The 23,607-nt window shown below is 39.9% G+C and overlaps 3 protein-coding genes and 1 pseudogene across 3 annotated transcripts; 1 reads left to right on the top strand and 3 right to left on the bottom strand.

Moving 5' to 3' along the window:
- The first annotated feature begins 6,766 nt into the window (after positions 1-6,766).
- On the top strand, positions 6,767-8,759 carry LOC102704673 (probable glycosyltransferase 2). The gene has a single exon (XM_006647269.3). The coding sequence runs from the start codon at positions 7,068-7,070 to the stop codon at positions 8,511-8,513; it is 1,446 nt and encodes a 481-aa protein (XP_006647332.1). The 5' UTR covers positions 6,767-7,067; the 3' UTR covers positions 8,514-8,759.
- Positions 8,760-12,253: 3,494 nt separating this feature from the next.
- On the bottom strand, positions 12,254-14,802 carry LOC102707006 (SNAP25 homologous protein SNAP33-like). The gene is made up of 6 exons (XM_015833594.1): positions 14,712-14,802; positions 13,959-14,375; positions 13,290-13,386; positions 13,047-13,168; positions 12,840-12,937; positions 12,254-12,689 (listed from the first exon to the last, which is right to left on the bottom strand). The coding sequence occupies exons 2-6, from the start codon at positions 14,334-14,336 to the stop codon at positions 12,590-12,592; spliced, it is 795 nt and encodes a 264-aa protein (XP_015689080.1). The 5' UTR covers positions 14,337-14,375; positions 14,712-14,802; the 3' UTR covers positions 12,254-12,589.
- A 1,818-nt stretch (positions 14,803-16,620) lies between these two features.
- Positions 16,621-21,046, bottom strand: LOC102704394 (neutral/alkaline invertase 3, chloroplastic). The gene is made up of 7 exons (XM_006647268.3): positions 20,940-21,046; positions 20,012-20,637; positions 19,402-19,567; positions 19,094-19,305; positions 17,517-18,010; positions 17,379-17,427; positions 16,621-17,225 (listed from the first exon to the last, which is right to left on the bottom strand). The coding sequence occupies exons 2-7, from the start codon at positions 20,606-20,608 to the stop codon at positions 16,917-16,919; spliced, it is 1,827 nt and encodes a 608-aa protein (XP_006647331.1). The 5' UTR covers positions 20,609-20,637; positions 20,940-21,046; the 3' UTR covers positions 16,621-16,916.
- A 1,514-nt stretch (positions 21,047-22,560) lies between these two features.
- On the bottom strand, positions 22,561-23,607 carry LOC102706728 (annotated as a pseudogene).

Genomic DNA, 23,607 nt, shown 5'->3' with positions numbered 1-23,607 from the left:
CACACTAAATGGATGAACCCTAAGCTCAAATGAGTGTGTGAGAGATGCAAGAGATATGAGCAATTGAAATGTCAGCCAAGAGAGCTCCCTTGCTGCTGGTGGGGGGGTATTTATACCCCCACCAACAAAATCTAGCCGTTGGGGTCGAAATGCCCCAATTCTGTGTGCCACCGGTCTGACCGGAGGTATGTCCGGTCAGACCGTGCTACTGTGCAACGGCTAGAAAACTAATCGTTGGAGCTTTGACAGGTAATGTCAGGGGCCCGGTCGGTCAGACCGGCGTTGAGCAGCCGGTCAGACCGACCTCAGCTCGGTCAGACCGCCATCAGCTCGGTCTGACCGACTGCGGCTCCGTCGGCTCTGTATCGGCCACGCGGAGGGGCCAAAAATCGGCCTTCAGGGGGGCGGTCAGACCGCCCAGCAACCTGCGGTCAGACTGGCTGAACAGGCTAGTTAGACCGCCATAATATGGTCGGTCAGAACGGACCGTGGCCGGCGGTCAGACTGCCCTACGACTGTCGGTCTGACCGACCTTGGTCTGGCCGACTCCAGTGAGTTTTGCAAGAAAGAAAATATGTTTCAAGTGTTTATGCAAATGATCTAATGTGGCAATTAGAATCATCTCTTGCTAGGTCATTACCCCTCTTAATAGTACGGCAAAGCTAAAGATGAACTAGGAAAAATTTGATCGCCCCTTCACCTCGATCAATTTAAAATTAAAACGCTAGAATTACCGTCTCCTTCCAATTTGCTTTGCGTCATCAAATTTAATACGTCAATAATCATTCATGAGCACTTATGAGTGAATCTAAACTGAAACACATATCTCAAGTGTAATGGTTAGTTCGCAGTTAGCGCTTGTCATTAATTACCAAAATTAACAGCGGAGGCTTAGATACTTCACTAAGGATGAGCGAACAACACATGCAAATATATATACTTAGTTACTAGAAATCCCTCCATATATATCACTAATTCAAGCAGTGGTTATTACTATCATACTACTAGATGTAATGCTAATGCAAGCATTATTTGGCGATATGTGCAGTGAGTAATTGAATTAATATGCACTTGTTTCTAATAAAATATCACATCTAGGGCTAGATCCAACAGATAGTACTTAATCGGAAAACTTACCAGCTTCTTGCTGCCGACGATGACCATTCTGCTGTGATGTCGCCGCACCGTCGTCAGTCAATGTGGCCACGGATCAGGTCATCCGGGAAAGTGTAGGCTTGGCTGGGGCGACCGACCGAGATATGGACACCAGCTGGAGATTGGAGTTGGCCAGGGTAATTGATTAATTGAGCTAGTTGTAGTGCGTCTGGTCGGCTGGCGACGGCTAGGGGACGAAGACGGCGGCGGCCGGGGATGCGAGATGCAGGTGGATTTGTGTATGAGAGCTAAGGAGAGGAAGCAGAGGGGAGAGCACAGCTAGCTGAGCCTATACGTTTTGGTGCACATAGCTCCATCGATCTCTGCCAACGAAACCACCCCCGTTGAAATAATTGCATGAATTTGCACGTAGCATGCGCACGATGCTTTCTTCTCCTAAGCCACCTTATTAGGAAACAGGGGAGGATTTAACAGGGGAGCTCGTGCCCCTACCCGTTAAAGTCATTGGAGTCCTCCATGAACATCCCATGAAATTTTATGATAAAAATCAATAAAAAAAGAGCTAAAACTCTATCTAACTTATTCAGACCTCCTAATCTTGTTACTTAGATCCGCCACTATTAGGAAACCCGATAGCCAACACCACCAACTACTGCACCAACTACTGCTGCATGCAATCACTTCACTGCCCTTGTTTGCCTGCGTGCGTAACTAATGTACACATAGGTTGCGTTCCGCACGATGAAAGAGAGGGGTTAGTTGTCCGATGCAAAAACATAGTAATAGATTAGTACATAATTAATTAATTATTAAAACATATAAAATAGATTATATAACTTTTAAAGCAATTTTCCTATATAATTTTTTTATAAAAAACATACCGTTAAGTAGTTCGAGAAGCGTAAGTGTGAAAAACGAGACTGGTGTGTTAGCTAACAGCTACGTATGCATTCCTAGATAGCTTCATAATTAGCTAGAGCTACAACAAATTAAAACACAGAGATCACTACGTGGACGTGTCTAATTATATATGTACTGAGTAGTCCGGTGGATATCTCTTCATACACTAAGGAGGTAATGTTTTGGTTTTTCATATAAAAAATAAAACGATATATTTACAAACAAAAACTAATTTATAAATAAAACATTTATTATAGATATTTTTCTTAATGATCTAAAAGTAAATACTAAAAATAAATCACGTGCAATGAAAAAACAATAAAATTTACTCTAAATTTAAGATTAAAAAATTAAAGTTATAACTAGTTTGGTTTATAAGTATAAGTATAAATAAAAATATGACGGTGTGAGTATTAGTTGGATAGAGCTGTTAGCCACAATTGAACAACATCCATGAGACAAGAGGAGCGGGGGCAGGGTTCTGCACCGGAGCGATGACAAGACTATTAGGCGGCCTAGCTAGCTATTCGGCATGGCCTACGTCCATGGCCGGCCAAAACATGCATGAAATTAGGCCTAGTTCAGATGGAAAAAATTTTTGGGAGAGAGGCCATATCGACGCGTATGATCATACATTTGCAGTATTAATTTACAGTATAAAAGGTAGTCTAATGACAAAATAAATTTCAGATTTAGTATGAACACCGCAAGTCGAATTTTTTGAGTCTAATTAATCTATCATTAGCACATGTTGGTTAGTGTAGCACTTATGACTAATCATTTACTAATTAGGCTCAAACGAATCGTCTCACGATTTTCCCCATAACCGTGTAATTAGTTTTAATGTTCATGTATATTTAATACTTTATTTAAACGTTCAAAGATTCGATGTGATGTTTTTGGGAACTAATCAGGGCCTTACGGAATTCCCAAGAGCTCATATATCCTATCATGCATATGGAAAATAGACGATATGAACAGAAAAACTAACTCCAACAGATCATGCAGCCCATCATGCAAAACTAGATGGTCATCTAAATTAAAGAGAGGTCATCCAAATTTAGAAGCGCTCTCTCCTCCATACATATTTCAACATTCAATAAATATTAATATGAGAGTAGGTGGTTGCAAAATATTAATAAAATAAATATGGATGATGGATTATACATGATCTCTTAGAGTGTATGGGATATGGATAGAGAATCTTTTTGCATGATCATCCAAATGGCCATATACATGACCAAATATGCATGAGCTCTTGTAAATGCTCTTAGCGTCCCATGCTCAAGCTCTGCTTTTCCTGCGCAGCACTACTAGAAAATGTTTTCCCGTAGCCGACCACCACACCAAATTTCAAACAGACCTGGAACTCACTTGTGAATCTGTACTCTACTGTACGGTCACGACTGCACACCAAAGCACCTCTCTTAACACTCGAGAGGATTTATGGTTTGTTTGGTTGCTACTTGTTAACACCAAAATTTAGTAAATTTCCATATTAGATTCGGATAAGAAAATGTGCAATCACTGATAGAAATTTTATCCAGAAGAGTTTAAATTCAACAGGAAATCGTGAAAACCAAGGCATAGCAACGTAAATTTATCTATTAATTAGAGTTAGTTAGGATTTTTGTTTTATCTCTAAAAGAGTTAGAGTCCGATCGGGACTTGTTTGTTTCTTTTTTCTATTAGAAACCGTGTTGTATCCAATAGGGATTAGAGTTAGAGTCCAAATAGGACTTGTTTGTTATTTCTTTTTATCTATTAGGAGTCATGTGTTATGTCTGACACAGACTGTTATCTACCTGAGGGTATAAATCATCTATATCATAAGATAGATCAACTACTTTCGGCGTATCGCCACCCTCTTCATCGAGGTTTCAACACCGGCGGAACATGGCGCCTGGCGCGGTGTTGCATCGTCTCGATCTATAGCGGAAGGGTAAGTCCTATGTTCCGCCAGCCACGGTAATCATATCTGCTAGATTAGAATTGTCTCGGTTCAGTCCGATCTTCTGATTTGCTTGTACAGTTACTAGTTATCGTATCAGTTTTAGCTTAGGTTACTTTTGTATCCTGGGTTGATCTGGTCGACCACCTTGGATGATTTACGTTGGTTTGATATTTGCTATTTGACATATTCAATTTCATACTGTCTCGGTTCGGTCCGATCTACTAGATTACATCTATCAAATAGTTTATATCATGTCGAAGTATTTTGCTCATTTTTTATCAGAGTACCGGCCGATAAGTTATCAGTCATCGGCTCATCAGCTTGATAGCAATCTAGATCTGTTTAGTATCTATCCTGATGTTGCTAGGCGTAATCTTGAACTGTCTCGGTTTGGTCCGAACTTATATGATTATTCTTAGCAATCCGGGCTAGATACCTTGGTCCTTTGTTATTCGTTTATAGCCAATGATCTTTGCGGATCTACATGCTTATCACATTTACATCAATAGAGTAGCCGTTTACCTTACTGCATTATTTTTAAACCAATCGACTGGATTTATGTAGATCGGTAATTATTTTGTGTTGCATCGGCTTAAGAGGATCATATACAAGTTGGTTTTAGCCGATCGTAACAAAGTACTCCATTTAATTTATTTATGATGTTTATTTATTTATGATTCAAGTATATTTGTATCGGATTCTCAGCCGATCCAAGCTTTCAACAGCCGATCGATTAGCTTATCGGCTAAACACTGCTACATCAAAATCCGATCGGCTGGATTTTTTGTTACCTATCGGCTTGATAGCCGATTGACTTGTTTTATTCTTCATTTTGTCAGTTGCATGATCAAACTGACTGGCACGCCCGTACAATATGAGAATTTAGGTCCTGCACTGGAGCGTTCTAAGAAGTGACTCACAGACCTCTATGCGTGACACGTCATCAGTCGTATTTTGACGTCAACACTACCCCACCTATCTTTAAAACAATTTACTTTTAGTTTATCTTATATAAATTACTCTACAAAGTCAGAAATATTATAATGATGTTTCCCCATATTTTTCGGAAATTCCATTGCATAATAAATGATGTCTTCCTAGAGCAAACGAGAAAATATGAAATCTTCATAGGATGGAGGTATTAACTAACTTTGCTCCACCAAACCTTAAGGGATGATCGTTTACTATATATTTGTAAAGAAATAAAAATTTATGAATAAAGTTTATATATATATATATATATATATATATATATATATATGTGCTTTTAGCAATCTAAAAACTAGTCCTGAAAAATAAACTATAATAGAAAAAACTTAAAATCAACTCTAAACTTAAGTTTGAGATTTTAATTTTTTGCTTATAAGTATAAGTAGAAGTGAAAAAAATAAGTATGTTATGCAATCCAATAGTTTTAGGTTCTTATCATATCTATAACTTACTAACTCTTAAGGCATCCTAGCGGAAGAAACTGATATGGTTGTTATAGTATAAAAAAATTATCTATAGAAACTACTTTTCATAGTTGAGGTATCTTAGAGTAATAATTGTTCACTCTTTCTCTCCTAACTTTATATTCTTGACACATGCCCTCTAAAAACTAGTGGTTTTTTCTCAATAGCAAATTGATGATTTCTTGATGTATTGAGTGAAGAGAAGACTGGGTTTCTTCATGAGCAAATCATTCCTAATTTTTTTTCCTATTTTTCTTTATTAATTATGTTGCCATGTCATTATTTTACTTATATGACAAGCTATTTAATGAGAATATAAACTACCACTGATATACCGTGGGACTGCCCTTAGCCACCTAGTCTACCTCGCATTTACTCTACTGTTATTTATCGAACTTTGTCTTAAACTTAATTTATCATTTCTTTTATCAAAAGAAAATATATAACAAAACTAATGTACGTGCCGTTAGCCACCGACGAGGCGACGAGGACGAGCACTCACCAGTCGCCACTCGGCTAAACCGCACGTTCCGCAATTAATTCCGCTCCGAATCCCGAGCACGCCCGCTAAACACCAACCGTTCTCGGCATCAGTCAAGCCCAGCAAGAGAAAAAAAACCATACGTACACCATAGAGGAAAAAAAAAACACGCGCGTCGTTTCAAACCGTTTGTCTAAATTTTATCATCTATATATTCGTATTAATAATAGAACATTCATACTATATCATTTATATATTTTTTATTCTGCAACCATTATTTTCCTTGTTATTATTGTTGTTTTTTCTTGTGATTGGATGTTAAGATATAAAAGAAAAAAATATTCATAGGGTTTGTCTTTACAATATAGATAATACTATATTCTTAAATGATGGAGCAGATGAGTTGCTGAAATCTTTTTTCTTTTACATCATTTTTTCATAATACTCCCTCTATATTTTTTTATATGCTACTGTTGACTGTTAGATCCTCGTTTGACCTTTCGTCTTATTCAAAAAATTATATAATTATTAATTATTTTCTTATAATATGATTTATTATTATAGTAATTTTATGTGTGCTTTATAGTTTTACATATTTAGATATAAATTTTAAATAAGATAAACGATTAAACATAGAGTTAAAAATCAAAGATGTTATATAAAAATACTATATGATAGCTGCTGGATTTGCTCGAGCACGCACGCACGTACCGTTTTGCACTATTTGCTGGCCGGAGGCGAAGGGAAGCAGCCTCACCGCGCGGACCAGGAAACGCGGCCCGGCTGCGACACCGCACCCCCACCCGCGGCGCGCCGAGCCGCCCGCGAGTCAACGGCGTCGGCCGACACCCACTCTGCCCCAGAAACCAACAAAACAAAAATAAACAGCGAGCAAGGGAGGAACGGTAGGGGGACTCTCCCCGTCGGAACGTACGGGCTCCTCCTCATCTCCTCCAATCCAAATCCCCAACCCCACCGATCCCATCTCACCGCGCCCCTCCTCGGCCATGTGAGTGAAAATTCTCGCGAGGGAAGGGAGCGACTCCTCATACTCTCACACTCACTCCCCCACTCCGTCTGCCGCCGCTCTCGCGCTCCGATTCGCGAGCCCGATCCCGCGCGGAGATTTGGGCGCTGATAAATCCGAGGCGGGTTGGGGGGAATGGGGCAGGAGGGGATGGGATACAACAAAGGCAAGGGCGGAGGCGGAGGAGGGGGAGGAGGGGGTTTGCCGATGACGGCGCCGCGGCCGCGTGGGGCGTCGCCGCACAGCAGCCACCACCACCGCTCGCGCAAGATCCACCGCACCTTCAACAACGTCAAGATTACCGTGCTGTGCGGCCTCGTCACCATCCTTGTCCTCCGCGGCACCATCGGCCTCAACCTCTCCCTCCCCAACCAGCCCACCGACGCCGACGCGCTCGCCGGCGCCAAGGCCGTCGAGGACATCGACCGCATCCTCCGCGAGATCCGCTCCGACTCCGGCCCCGACGACGTCGACGACGCCGGGGACCTTGGGGGCTCCGCCGCCTACAACGCCACCGCGCTCAACGCGACGGAGGCGGCGGCGGCCTACGCGGCCGCTGTCGGACGCTACGCGCTCGGTCCCAAGATCTCCGACTGGGACGGGCAGCGCCGCCGCTGGCTCAGGCAGAACCCAGGGTTTCCGGCCTCCATCGCCGCCGGCAAGCCCAGGATCCTGCTCGTCACGGGGTCGCAGCCGGGACCCTGCGACAACCCGCTCGGCGACCACTACCTGCTCAAGACCACCAAGAACAAGATCGACTACTGCCGCCTCCACGGCATCGAGATCGTCCACAACCTCGCGCACCTCGACACCGAGCTCGCCGGGTACTGGGCCAAGCTGCCCCTGCTCCGCCGCCTCATGCTTTCCCACCCGGAAGTCGAGTGGATCTGGTGGATGGACAGCGACGCGCTCTTCACCGACATGGCATTCGAGCTGCCCCTCTCGCGCTACGACAACCGCAACCTCATCATCCACGGTTACCAGGACCTCCTTTTCGACAAGCATTCGTGGATCGCCCTCAACACAGGCAGCTTCCTCTTCCGGAACTGCCAGTGGTCACTTGATCTTCTCGACTCATGGGCGCCCATGGGACCCAAGGGATTCATCCGAGACGAAGCCGGAAAGATACTCACCGCCAACCTCAAGGGCCGCCCAGCATTTGAGGCTGATGACCAGTCTGCTCTGATTTACCTCTTGCTCTCGCAGAAGGAGAAGTGGATGGACAAGGTGTTCATAGAGAATTCGTACTACTTGCATGGCTTCTGGGCTGGGCTAGTAGACAAGTATGAGGAGATGATGGAGAACCACCATCCAGGCCTCGGCGATGAGCGGTGGCCATTTGTGACTCATTTTGTCGGGTGCAAGCCATGTGGAAGCTATGGAGATTATCCAGTAGAGCGGTGTCTCAAGAGTATGGAGCGAGCATTTAATTTTGCCGATAACCAGGTGCTGCGGCTGTATGGGTTTGCCCACAAGGGGCTTGAAAGCCCCAAGATCAAGCGGGTCAGAAATCAGACCACGAAGCCTATTGATGACAAGGAGAATCTTGATGTGAAGGCTAAGATATCGACCACTTCTTGAAAGGTCCTGATGAGAGTTGGTGGTATGGCAATAGCATACTTGCTTGGGCTCTCCTTCAAGGTTAGAGCATTTTGTGACTTGGGGATGGTGTTGTTTTAGTTTCCACATTTTTTTTTCTTTTCTTTTTGTTCAAGGAATTGTTATTGTTATGTAACAGTTAGAGATTGCAATCTAATGTTTATCATGGAGTTAAATGTTATAGGAGCTCAAATCAGCAGAAATAGGCTCAACTTTTCTATTGTGTTACATATCAATGCTACTATGCTAGCTTCTAGTGCAACAAATATTGCTAATATACTGATTTTGTACCTAGTGGTGGCTTGAGTTTATCTATCTTATCTTCAATGGCACATCTAAGTGAAGATATGAAAACTTTTAGGGTAGCTAATTAAAAAGTATGACCCTAAAATCTGATAGAAATCTAGAAACTCAAATCAGAAGGAAGTAGCCTCACCTTTATTATTGCATTGCACTGCATTTCAGTTCTAGCTTCCGGTTCAACCAGCATCACCAATATACCAATGTCTTGCCTGGTTTTTGGCTTGAGTTCATCTATCTCATAACTGTTGTACATTTATTAAGTGAAAATAAGAATAAAAACGTATTGCATGCCTAATTTGAAATGAATAACCCTAAAATATGTTATTAGCAAAACTTTATGACTTAAATTTTCAATTTAGTTTGTTTGGCCAAAAGAAATACAATAAGATATATCCATTGTTTTGGATAATAATTTTGAATAAATATGCAAGAAAATATAGCATGTCAGCATCATTTGCATTGCTTTTGTACTGACTTTGCTCTAGTGTCACTCATTTTCTGATGTTCCATTTTTTCTGCTTGCCTGCATCATTTTCATGAGTCCTAAAAGCGTTATTTGACTTTTAAGTAGGAACATATGGCATCCTAGTTTATTTGTGGGTCTGGTGTTTCTGATGTATTATTGTTGCACAAATATTTGAGTGATGATTCATGCATATATGGTTAGTAAATTATCGAACTTACATGTTTCACCCAAATCTTCAGAGGTATGCTACCTGTTTTGTTTCCTCAATTTGCCAAATCATTGTATTGTGCAGATCTATGTTCAGTCTGATTATCCTTGAGTTTAGTAATTTTTAGGCAATTAATCTCCCTTGAATTGTTAATTCAATAAGGCTGGCTAGCTGTCAGGAAATTAGTTGTTCTGACTGCTAAAAATGGGGAACCAATCTTTTTCTCAATTTGTTTCAAATTATGATGGAATTGTTCAGAGTTGATGAAATGGGCCAAACGATAATATTTGTCTAAATCAAATGTAGAACTTAAGGCTGGGATGCCAACAGTTGCCATTATTTTCTGGAGTTCTTTAGAAAAACAATCAAGAATCTTGAGTTGATAACCTTTGAATCACAGAATGCCAATTTTCTGTCTAGGCCATATAAACTGCAAATTGCTATGTAACATTCGTAATTCCTGCTGAGTGCCTGAGTTGGTTGGAACGAGATCCTCTGCATGTACTCTGTATGAGTTGCTGTTCTAGTGTTTTAGCTCTTCCTGGGGAAGTGGGAACAACAAACTGTTTGCCTCGGCGTTGAAGACTTGAAGTCATGTTAGTAATGTTTTTAACGAAGTTCATTTAGGGAGTTCCCAACCCATTGACTAGGATGGTGTCCATAGTATTAAATAAGTTGTCACATAGGATGAAAAATGACGTGGCAAGTGAATAAATGAGGAAAGAGAATAAACAATGTCTTACATGAGACATGGTTTCTACACAACATCCAAAATATCATGTGAGATAAGTAGTATTAAATTTAAGTGTGGATAGTGGTGTTTGTATTGGAAGAGTAGTGTCTAGTACTAGTTTCTTGATGATAGAAAGTTTATAGAAACCATATTTAGTGTTATGGGTTGAGAATGTCCTTGTGCTCTGATGCTCTGGTAACTTTAGTGAAAACGTCTATTGCTTGGATGTGTGATGTTACTCAGTTCGTCCATCTAGTTAATCATGCGACTTGGCAGTGCACTGTGCAGAAAAATATTTTTAAGATGTTTTCAGTATTATTTTGGCCTCCTATGATTTTTCTCATGCACCCCTAGTTTTACTCGTTATGTCATAATGCCCCCAGAATAGTGGAGTTGCTGGCTGCCTCAGGCCTGAGCCTGAAGCACTGAATACTGTTTTTTTTTCAGATGGGTTAATAATTTAATCAACCCAAGATGCTGAATTGATCATGGACAGCAAGCAAGTGAACAGTCCAACTAAACTACTGATCAAAGTCTACTATTGTGCAAAACTCAGGATCTGTTAATGCAAAGCAGCTATTGGTATCTGTGATTTGTTTCATTTGACTTTATTCCACTGCCGTTAGATACTCGATGTCATGGAGATTTGGGACATGGATCTCAAGAAGCTGCAGCGACGATCTGAGAAGAAGACCCCCAGCATGTGCATCACCTGTCCTCTGAAAATGCAAAAATGCCTTCCGACAAACAGGTGCAGCTTGCCGCCATACAACAGGACTTGCATCTCCTATGATCCCATTAAAACTTAAGATTCCGAATTATCGACCTTCCAGGTCAACATCCAGTCTAAGCTTTTGAAACATTAACTATTTTAAAATGCTTAGTTTGAAAATATAAAAGGTATGTGTAGATTTGTCTTGAAAAACACTTTCATAAGAGTAAATTGCGTTAGTGATAAATAAACTTATCGGATGGGTGTAATTTTAGTACATAAACTCATTGCTCACTATGAATACATGAACTTGTTTAGTGTGTACGAACCAAGAAAATAATATATTATGGCAAATACATACACGTATGAGGCCATGACAAAAGTCATGCGGGCAAAACATATTTTACGTGTGCTTTGTATTTGTTTTGTATCTACTTAATACTCGCTTTACATGTGCATATGATATTATCTTGACATGAGATCCTAACCGTTGTCCAACTTAAAAACTGCAAAAAAAAGTTAAATGTCATATTTTTACTAGAGGGAGTACTTTGTGAATCTGTGGTTACCAGAATTGTTCAAACTTCAGATATACACCAGATTGTTACTTGTATCTTAATAACATGCATGACTAGGAGCTTAGGATGTTTAATTCAGTTGAATTAAACTGTTTACACCATTGGTTGAACCGGTAGGAAGTACTGAAGTGGTGATATACTCTATTACTCTTGTTGGGTTCGTAAGCTAAACTGTGATAGTGATAGTATATGATGTATTTATAAATCAACGACGCACACCTACATAAAACCGTGGAGGATCAGAAATGTCTTTCCACTCATGTATCGTCCTGAATCATCTGCTGGTTTAGTTAAATCAATGATACACTGAAGGTTTAGTTAAAAAAAAAAAACACTCGGCTCAAGCTGGAAAAGAATCCCTCCCAAGGTATTGCAACTAATGAGATGCACTTCTAGCACAGTTAGCAAAATCATCAGCTGGTGAATGCTACAACCTGGGTTTGGAAACGAGACCGAAAAATATGTAAAAAGAAGTTGTTTCCCTACATGGGCAGCCACCCTAGATTGGGCCTTAACCTAGGTGGGCTCTCTATAAGAGGATTTTTTTTAACCCATGTTTTTGGAATTGGAGGGGGTGATTGTCGGTATATTTATAAATAAAAAATAATTTGTGAAAAATTATATATATATATATACATGTTCTTAGCTATTTAAAAGTCAAGACTATAAAATAAACCACAAATTTCGACCAATAAGAATAGGCAGAAGCAAAAAGACGGGAGTGCAGATAATTTACCCAAATCAGTAGTTTTCCCCAAAACGGCATTTGCCGTCATTCCATAAGGACGTTCACCTAATGTTCTAGTAACAGGCAATATTTTAAAGTTAACAGTATGTAATTTCCCCTTTTCTCACATCTGTACATACAGTATACAACTTTGGTCGTGGCGATGGTAAAAAAAACATCGTTTACATTAAGAGATCGAAAATAATATGCCCTCAACAAATGCAAACAAAACCCGGTTAATTTGTTAAGCAGAAGCTGTGCCAGTGAGGACTCTAAAAAACTTCCCCTTGCGCTGCAGATCAAAGCAAGGTGATGCTCCAATGTTTCCAGACTATTTGCTGACCAGCTTGCGCGCACGTTGGTTGGCTCCTTTCACCCTGGAGTTGAGTTCGTCCACGTCGTCCTGCAGATCATCCAGTGCTTTGTTTTGCCTGAAACAGTGTTGCTAAACACAGTGAGACAAAAAAAAAACTCCATTTGGTTCACAGCATCAGCAGGGCATTCTGTTATTTCTATCACATTATCTTGAGCTGGCTTTTCACAGTCTCAGCACACTGAATATGATTAAGGAGGTAGCTGACCTATCAAGCTCTGAACCCATGTCGGTAGCCATGCCCTTGAGCTGCCCCAGCACACCACTGATATCATCTAGGGCATCATCCTGCTTTTGCTTCTCTATCTGCCAATCCAAAATGGGCAAAAAGAAAGCATTGATTCTGGCCATGCTAGACAAAAAATCTCTGTTTTTTTTTACTATGGCACCAAGGAGATGATGAGCAGAGATTAACCTGAACTTTGTCCATGGCGCTGGTGGGCTCGTCGTAGCTGCGATTAGCCGACTTCCCGCGTGGGCTCAGCCCTAGCTTATCCCTCTGCTCGATGCGGTTTGCCTTCTTTTTGAATGAATCATCTGGATCATATTATCATGCATGCCATTGATCAAGATGCTAAATGAACCATAATAAGTAGAGAGTTCATGACCGATTTTGGAACTGAATTCTCGTTGCAAAACAGATAACATTTTTTTTTACCTCGAGAGACATAGGCTGGCCCCTTGATCTGCCTGGTTTTCTTGGGCTTCCATGGCTTGGAAAAGAACCCTCCAAGGCTCCCCAAAAGCGACTCGCTCTATACACCAGCAATCCAATATCAAAACCATCAAACATCTCACCTAAAATCCTGAGAATTTTGGCAGGAAAATGGCAGTGGATGGCACAAGGAAAAGTCAATTTACAGCTTTGGGTCCCCGTACAACCATTTCCGGCATGTTGCCTATATAATCGTGGCAAATCTTTATATTCAAAATATTTTTTAAAATAAACATTTTTGTGTTTCTTGTGGTATGTGCAAATTGAATTTAGTTTTGCATATTTATAGAGTAACATATATACTACTACTATTTTTATAAAAAAAATTGAGAAGGCATCGAGAAGAAGAAATGATATATGATATTTACACACTAATGTTTTCGATTCTGCTTCTGTTTATAAACAAATATTTGAATTTTCAATCTTAAACTTATAGTTGGGTTCTTTTACATAAGTTTATTTTTCAATGTTATCTTTTGGATTAAGAATACTTATATAGTATTTTATCTATAAATCATTTTTCGTTTGTGATATGTCACCAAACTATCACCCCGGCCGTTAGAATCACTCTCGATCGAATGGCGCGAAACAGAAAGAATAATGAAACACAACCTTGGTGAGGTCCTGGTCGATGTCGACGGCCTTCTCGTGGGTGCGGCTGATCTGCTGGCCCTGCTTGTTGAGGGTGACGAGCGTGTTGGCGGCGTCCTCCTTGATGTTCTCTGCGATGCGCAGGCAGCCGGCGAGCGCGTCGGTGGTCTCCTCGGCCTTGTACGCCGCGTAGTTCTCCAGCTCCTGCACCGACTGGTTCTCCAGCCCGCCGGAGTCGCCGAAGTCGTTCTTGTACTGCCTCTTCGCCGCCGCGCCGGGCGCCGAGTACGACGACGACGACTTCTTGGCGGCCGGCTTGGAGGTCAGCTCGGAGTCGGAGTCGGAATCGAAGGGGTCCGGCTTCGATGAAGCGGCCTTGCCGCCCCGTGACACAGGCATCTTTGCCGCTCGTTAAGCTACTAATTAATCCTAGGGTTCCTGCAAAGCAAGCTGCCCATGTCACATTGCAATTTTCTTTACATGATTAATTACATGAAAAACGCACACAAACACAAACATTATCATTCACGTAAACGAACACACCGTGACAAATCCAGTCACATTGAGAATAGATGAAGAAATTGTGTCTCGCTGAATATTTAAACAAGTTGGAATTGCCAAACAATGAAAGAACTAGCACAGATTCAATACAAAATTTAAGAGGCAAAGAGTTATAGCGACACCAAGAAACAGGGCAGCATGAACAATTGGACTAAACCAATACATAAACTTGTAGAGAAAATCACAAGACGAGAAAAAAAAAGCCAAATTAACCTGCAGTAGATCTTGTATTAATTGGCCATCCTTTCTCCCTGATCGGCCTCCTCTTTGGAGGGCAAAAGAGGAGGCAAGAAATCTGCCTTTATTAGACAATGAACTTCTTTTCAGCAATGCAAATCCTTCTCTTATATAGTGACCTCGTTTACCAAACGAGGTGTTATTTTTGGGAAACTTGTATGGTCCATCGGTGTAGGGGACACGACTATATTCGGGGGCTTTAGAAGGAACGTGCTTCTGTAATTTATCACATATGCCGATTAAGTTCCATTAATGACGTGCAGGAATTTAGGCTACAATAAGATTGTGAACATGAAGATTATGACAAGCAAAAGTTGATGCCACCAACATATATAAAAGACTGCATGAATAAGAGTAGGTACAATAGCAAACTATATGTCAGCTATAAACATATTTTAAGGAGATAAGAAAGAAGAGAAAAGAGCATCGAGCTATACATTTATAGTCAGCTGTAGCACAGGCTCTAAGACACAGTGTATGTGATAAGTGGGACCAGATATTAATAATATAGTATATGTTTTGTATACAACTATTGTATGAATTGACTGTTAGATTGACTATAGATGATTTATTGGCTATGCTATTGAACTTGCTCTAAGCATCTACAATAATATAAGTTGATCCCGATTATGGATAGAAGGCATTCAGCCCCATCTTTTTTACTTTTACTTATGCTTATAAGTCAAAATTTAAATTTAACTATAAATTTGTAGTAGATCTTAGAGTTTTTTTATTATAGTTTATTTTTCAGCTTTGGCTTTTAGACCGTGATGCTGGACTTGAGAAATATTATTGTTTCATTTCTTACATGAGGAAGAATTTTTGAAAAATAATAATCTGGTTGTTTGACAGAAACTGGTATAACTATTGTTTTTCTCTCCAAAATCTACAAAAGAGTTTTGAAAGCTTAAACTGTTAACAAGACAAGTATTGTCATTTCGAACTATTGTCCATATAAAAATGAGTAATTGGAATAGGAATTTCTGGGGGGAATTATCTGGTTATTTGACGAACACTTTCATTCCCAAGTTTTTTTTTTTGTTGTTGTTGGTTTTCTTGCCAAAATCTGCAAAAGAATTTTTGAAAGCTTGAATTTAGTCATGCAAGTATTGTCATTCCGAACTATTGTCCATACGAAAAACGAGTAATTGTCCTGGAAAAAAGAAAGGGGAAAAACAAATGGAAGGGCTAAGAGCATCCTCAATGGGAAATGCTAATATAGGTATGCTGAAGATGTCCATGTGTAGTCTAGCACCTTAGCATGGCCAGTGCAAAATCCATGAGAGGCCGGGTACTATAGGTGGACCTTCACAGAGGATAGAATTTTGTGAAAACTTGTGTCTCATGTATATAGCCACATTATGATGATAACAAGTTCAGTTGATCTATCCTCTCTGTCTCATGGGTGCAACTGTCCTCTCTCTCCTTTAGAAACTAGCAATATATATGTGCTAACACTATAACCCAATTTAATAATGTAAATTAACATACTACCATTTTTTAATGCAATCATATATAAATCAAACATTCAAATTTATTTGTCTATCAAGCATCTGTTAATTTGGTTATTTTAACATACTTTGATAAGATAGTAGCAAACCACCAGTTAACGGTGATTATTATAGCTTTGTATAATTAATTATAGATTAAATCATATTGTAATATACTAAATTAAGAGTTTTTAAGTTTGAACAGTAATTATAGAACTTATAAGCTCATCTTTATATGCTAATTTTAGAAACATTATAACAATAAATTGATACACTAACTTCAAAATCACTACACTATTAAGTTTACATATTGCAACGATTATTTTAATTAAATAATTTATTCACATTATCTGATATTAATATAAATTTTAAACCTTATCACTCACTCTCAGGAATGCATATAATTGTAACGATAGCATAGGATCATACTACTGGCACAAAGTGTCATGTCGGATGCAGTATATGATAACCTACATGAGGCAAGTCTAGTGTACAAAAAATGATGAAAGGAATACAGTTGAGAAATGCTCAGGCAAGTGCTTTCTTGCAAAAGCCAGATGCATCCACAATAACAGCATCCAACAGCACGCATCTCTCCATCAAAACATATCCTTTCGTGTATATATATACAGGAAGACATTTCCTATAACTTAAATGCTAACTTAAAGAAGCGGGTAATGGCTTCGAGAACTCATACAATGAATGTCTTCTTCAACACTTTCTTGCCTCTTTTCCTGTTTGTGCTCAAAGCGTTAAGAATTTCTGCATCCTCATCGTTCCAAAGTATTCTAGCAGCATCAGGTTTGTCCAGCAGTTGTTTGGCCACAAGGTACCCAGCAATAGACCAGGTTTGGTAAAGACGAGACTGTTTCCCTATGAAGCGTGCTCGTTTGGTGTCATAGTATTCAGGCCACTTGTCGATAGCAATACGCCTCTCAGCTACCTCTACAGCTTTTGCAGCAATCTCTGGTCTGTTCATCTTGATAGATGCTACTGTGAGCTGCATGCAAAGAGAGTTATTTCTCAGTAACTATATGTTAAACCAACAAATCCTAGTGAATTGCTAAACTACAGTTGTTGCTACAAACCGTATGCATAAGGGTTAAAACAAAGTCAGAAATCCTAACCAAAAAAATGTTACAGAATAACGAACCTGCCATAATAATGTTGGCCAGGATCCTCCATTATGGTATGACCAAGGCCTGCATCAATAGATATTACTAAGAAGATAAACATCGGAACTGGAACATGTACATAGGTAGATGCAAAGAAAATTATTCAAAAAACTCACGTATTCTTAGGGTCACTTCCAGTAATGATCTTCCATTCCTGGTTCTCTAGAGCAGGATAGCATATTTTCAATGGCATCTCTGCCACTAAATCTGACCATTTGGATTCAATCAGGTCCAAAATGGCATGAGATTGATGAGTAGTTGCCAAGCTGCTTACTATGGACCACAAATTTCCCAGAGAAAAGAATCGGAAGTCCATGTGAGCTGGCTGCAGGTTCCCGATGAAGTAACCTCCTTTAGGAGGAATCCACTCAACAAGCCATGGAGAAATCTGATCAGGATATATGTTAAACTTGTTCACAGCATCATAGGAATATTCTTCTGTTTTATACCGATAAATCTCATTCAGCTTCTGCATGTCAACCCAATAATACTCCCTAATATGAAAGGACAGTGCGATAAGCCTATTGTTCAGAGCACGGATTAAGTCAGCTGACCCATCTTCTGGGGTTAACATTTCACGAGCACACAGAAGAGCTGAATAGAACAGTGCCTACATAAAATAATATATACGTGAGTTATTATTTTACCACAAAAGAAGATAAGTCACAGTGAAAAAAAAATACAAGAGTATTGGTAAAAGATCATTTCATTAGATGTCAGCCCTTTTTCGGAAAATATTTTTATAGCACCTTTCCTTGTAAAGCTAGGCTGAATATTAAATGTAAGTGAGGTCTTTAATTAAGGTAATAAATATATTCTAATTCACTTAACTAGGATAAGGTACAGGAAAGTTATTTGAGCATCATCAAGAGCAGCAGGCCATCCTTTTCATTATTGATGAAGATCATTCAGTCTGTGCACCTACGAACTACCATTGTTGAGAATAACATCACAGTTACTCCTACCATCTTGTTGCATTCAAACATTTTCAAGATTGACTTTGGCCCTTACTTCTAATTATGAAACTTAAATAGAAAATATACTCTATTTCAACAGAATTTGGCTATGGTTAATTGCAATTATTTTCAGTTAGAACGTGAGAAAAATGAAGTTGGCGGCCTAGTTCAAATGTATGTACTATTTGATAACCATATGGATAATTACCACAGCTGAAATTTCTGATATGCCAACAGTAACCCAGATTAATTAGCAATCATACCTGACTACCTGTAAATCTCTGATAGCAGGAACTGCACAACAAATTACATGTTCCCGTATATTTTGCTAATCCAGGATATGGAAAAATTGGAATTGAACTTAAACAAAAAACACTTCATGTAAATATAATTTTATCATGTCTTAAAGATTATATGATGCTACATTATTTTTGCTAATTTATGATTTTTTTCTTCAGTTTTAAAATTGAGAAAGTTCCCTGTGCATCCTTTTGTTTTGCTCGAAAACAGAAATTCTCTTTCAATTCAGTTGAAAACCATCTAGGAGATTAAGCAAAACTCAGGGGATTGGAATGGATAGGGTAAACTTCTAAGGGTGCATTTGCTTTTGATTGAATGGGATAAAATCTATACAAGAGCAAACACCAAAAGACACAGATATTGACCGCCTGCGTTGTACTATGTTCTCAAAAAAAAAAAGAAGAAGAAACAGATATTGACAGGAGTGTCGTAAAAACCTGAATTTCAAGTGGATGCCCATGGATTCCCATTCGACGATCAATCATGCACGATCCATCAGTTACCAGTAATGTAGGGAACATGTCAAACCCATCAGCTAAACAAAGCTTTAATATCATTTTTATTCCAGTCTGAACATCAATTCTCTCCTGAACTGACAGATCTCCTGAACATTTTCCATATGCCCTAAGTAATATGATCCACCACAGACCTGAAACCCAACGATCACATTGCCAGTTAAGAGTTAGAAGAAGCCAAGTAGAAAAAAAATAAAGGATGTGCTGGTTATCTCCATTAGTAGCTCTACCTGAATCAACAGGTGCCACGCGACCTATTGCTGCCTCCCCAAAATCAGGATCCAAGACCTCCTCAGTTGCATCTTCATCTCCATCAAGCGGAATTGTTCGCACCTTGAAACTAGCAGGCATTAAGCCCTGGCCTGGACTATGGCAATCCATTGTCTTCTCCCAGCTCTACATATCAATATAACAGCAGAGCTTGTTACACCTTGAAAGTGCATATAAATTCATTTTGTTGTGACAGTAACTAGAAGTCTAGAAGAGAATTTTGACAAGAAATTAAAGCATGGCAATCTTAGTAAGCCAACACATTTAAGATATGTAACTGTATAATTGAGCATTACCTTTTACATGGGAAAGTGAGCACACAGATAACATTCCGAGCAGTTCATAAGAGACAGGGCTTACCATCATGCACACTCCCTCAACAAATCAAGCTATTATATTCCTAGATAAAAGCACTAGTGCAACGTCTTCCGATGATCAGAACTTGAATAGAAATTACAAGAGCTGGCTCACATGGTATAATTTAACGAATGTTCACTTAAACTGTCACAATCAATGCACAGCCTGAATCTAAACAACAGTATAACATTGAGGAAGCAATGAAGGAAGTACCTGAAGTTGAAGCGTGTGTAGAATGAAATTGCGCACTATTTCGTACTCTCCCTTCAATAGAAAAGCAACACCAGACGGTATGAAATCCCGAATGAACACCTGATCATAATTCATTGGATTGGCATCATTCGGGTCGTTGGCAGCAATCGTCCCAACTGGACTACCACAATAATAAACCATGGACTCCCGCAAGAGTTCCCAACCTTCATCCTCCACAGAAGACACCTTGCACCGCTGCGGTGGAGACTTGACAGCGCTCCCGTTTAGACTTCCATTGCCACCTATAGCCTGGCCAGGCGGCACGCTCACATCACCAAGAGCATGGCTCGCCTTGTCTACCGCATCCTTAACCCAAGTCCCGTTCCCTTCCGTGACCCTCGCGAGGTCATCGAGACGCTGGCACTGGCACACGGCAGAGCGCAGCCCGGAATACCTGGCCGGACCTCGAAGCGCCCTGGAGTTGGGCAACGAATTGATGTTCACCTTCCTCCTCCTGCCCCTCGCGTCAGCAACGAGGGGCAAACTAGACGCCGGGGAGTGGCCGGCGAACGCCCCGGCCCCCGGCATAGTGTGGAGGGCCACCTCCGCAATCCCCATTGCCGCCGTGCTCCCAACTCAATGAGCGACTGCAAGAAGGCGCGCGCGCGGCCATGTTAGCGCATGCGGAAGCTATCAGCAACCACCAGAAAGGAAGATCCAAACCAAAACGAATCCCGAAAAATCGATAACCAAAAAATATCCTAGCCAAACTCCACGTTCGCTACGCTCGCTTACCCCCGAACAGCCGCGAGCACGCAGGATCACGCGAAGAAAGCAGCAAAAACGATCAGGGGGGCGGGGCGAGAACCACACCAATCAAAAAAAAAAAAATTCCCACCAATAATCTCAGCGGCGCGGGAAGGTAGGGAGGGGAGGAGGAGCAACTCACCGGCCGGACCGCCACGGTACGTTGGGGAAGCGGAGGAGGAGGAGGCCGCGAGGGGAGGGGGGAATGGGTGGCGTGGCCTCCGGAGAAGGCCGCGCCGCGGAGGGGAGAGGGGGAGGAAGAAGAGGAGAGGAGAGGAGAGGAAAGGAAAGAATTGGGAGGAGAGGAAGACCGGAGGAGATAAAAGGAGGAGGGCCGGTGACAAAACGGGGAGGGGAGGGCTCGGCCGCCCGTAGCCTAAGCGCCAACCATCTCTCCTTTTTTTTTTTTTTTTTCTTTTCTTCCTTTCTTTTTCGTCGCCATTTTTTCCTTTTTTACCACGCTGAGATTTTTTTTCAGAGTTCGAGTCAAACTCGCGTGGGAGGATGAATAAGAGCGAGTTCAGGGCATGCTCGTTTGGGTTTTTAGACCTACCATACCATATATTTTCTCTATTCTATATTACTAACTCCGTTTCATAACGTAAAATGTTTGATTTTTTTTATTAAAATATTTGACTATTCGTCTTATTTAAAAATTTAGTATAAATATAAAAAATGATAAGTCGTGCTTAAAGTTCTTTCGATAATAAAGTAAGTCACAAGCAAAATAAATAATATTTCTATAACTTTTTAAATAAGACAAATGATCAAATATTGAAAGTCAAAAAGTCAAACATCTTACATTATGAAATGGAGGAAGTATATGGTTTTCAAGATTTATTCAAATTTATTTATTAGATTCATTTATGTATTAATGTATCTAGATTTATTAGCATACAAGACCAAAAATTCTTATAATATACAATAGAGAAAATATAAATAAATAAACAGTTTTATTAATGAATTTGTAAGGTCGTAAGCCACAGTTACATGTGACTGGTATATAAACCATACTAGATAAAACCCCGCGCGTTGCGGCGGGCACATTAGAAAAAATGAAATATGCATGTAAGTATGAACAATCAAATTGTATCGTTTGAACCTAAAAATAAATTGATAGACAAAATATGCCCTAAGTAAGAAATACTTGAAACGACATCAAGCTCATAAGCTAACAATGTGGATGTGGAGATCTTTTTTACTCCTTGTAGCATATGATGACTTGGAAACATTAGAAGCAACAAAAACTCCTTCAGATTTAGCTATATGCACACATAATATTAAAATGTATAAAAAAATTACAAAGGGAATAATGGAGATATAAGTGAGTAGTTCTTCTACCTAACCAAACAGGAATATAATATAGTATACAATTTCAATATAATATAGTATACAATTTCAAAAGTGAGTAGTTCTCCTACCTAACCAATTAAATGTGATATTTGCATCATCAATTGCTAAAAGTGCCAAGCATGGACAACTCGTTTCTAGTCCAAGAAGTTACAAATTTATAGTCACCGTCACAACACCTGTCAGGCTTATAATGGAAACATTGCAAGCATAATATTTTTAGGAACAGCGAGATCTTCACCAGATAACTGAGTTTATATAAGCTGAGTTAAATTTATGCAAATATAAAAGTAAGTTTTCTTTATTTGGTTACAGAAAACTGTAGGTAGTAAATACTATAAGCTGGAAACACTAGGTATCTAGTAAGTATATATAAGTACTAAATCTCATTGTTTTTCACAGTTTCTTCATTGAGAATGATATGCATGTGAGGAAGCTTATTTTTCATGTAATTCAGAATGTGAGCTAGCATATAATCCTAGAGTATTCTAGGGCAAAAAACGGTGGGCAATTCTGATAGCTGGATGTCTGTTCTTCAAGTTGTCTTGATACCAGGTGTTGGCTCCGTGTGTTACTAATTCATGTCCTTGCTTGTCAAGAATGGCTAGCATTCTAGTTGAGAACAATGATCTTACTGTCGTTTATTGGGCTTCTTTCCTTTTGATGTTTGAGTCTCTGGTTCATCTTCATCTTTGGCAGACATGTTTTGTTCATCACCACCATCGTCGTCTCTATTATCGCTATCATCTTCAGAGTCAGATGAGCTGCAAGTGAATGACCTTCCTGCAGGTGGGAAACCGTTCATTGTTGCTCCAGCCACCTCTACAGCTTTCTCTAAATGCAGATCAGCTACACCAAGAAGCAAATCCTACAAAAACATAATTATTTGCCCATTGATTAGTACAATTGAACTGTACCCCCACGATTTCGTTTTGAGCAGATAAATATTTTTGATATATCACAATGATCTATTTGTTTGTTTCAGATTATTGCTAATAATCTAGATTAGCATATTCCTAAGTGGAAACAAACAGGACCTAAGACAATCCAATTTACCATCTCAATATATTCCTTCTTATTTCCTGTGAGCGCTTCTATATCATACTCTTCAGGACGCTTATTCTGAAAATAAATTACATAAATTGTAGTTTATTAACAGCAAAAACACCCATCTAATGTAATATCAGCTAGAAACATACTTTTACATCGAGCTACAATTTGTCGTTCGCCTTTGCCATCTCTCCCAAGAAATCTTTCACTGTTCCAAAGAACTGCCCAAAACAAAGGCAAAATTAGGTGAGCAAGGCAGAACATCATTCAACTCTATGGGAACAAACAACCTGTTACACAGTAAAAGTTTCTTACCGTGATCAGAGCATTGTGTTTTTGACGGGTTAAGTGGGGTAAAAAAATCAACATACCAGCACACTACTGACTTCTTTTCTCGAACAACACAGCAT

Source organism: Oryza brachyantha, chromosome 2, assembly GCF_000231095.2.
Source record: "Oryza brachyantha chromosome 2, ObraRS2, whole genome shotgun sequence".
NCBI lineage: Eukaryota > Viridiplantae > Streptophyta > Magnoliopsida > Poales > Poaceae > Oryza > Oryza brachyantha.
The sequence above is the reverse complement of the archived record's forward strand: the minus strand, read 5'-3'. Positions and strand labels throughout refer to the sequence as shown.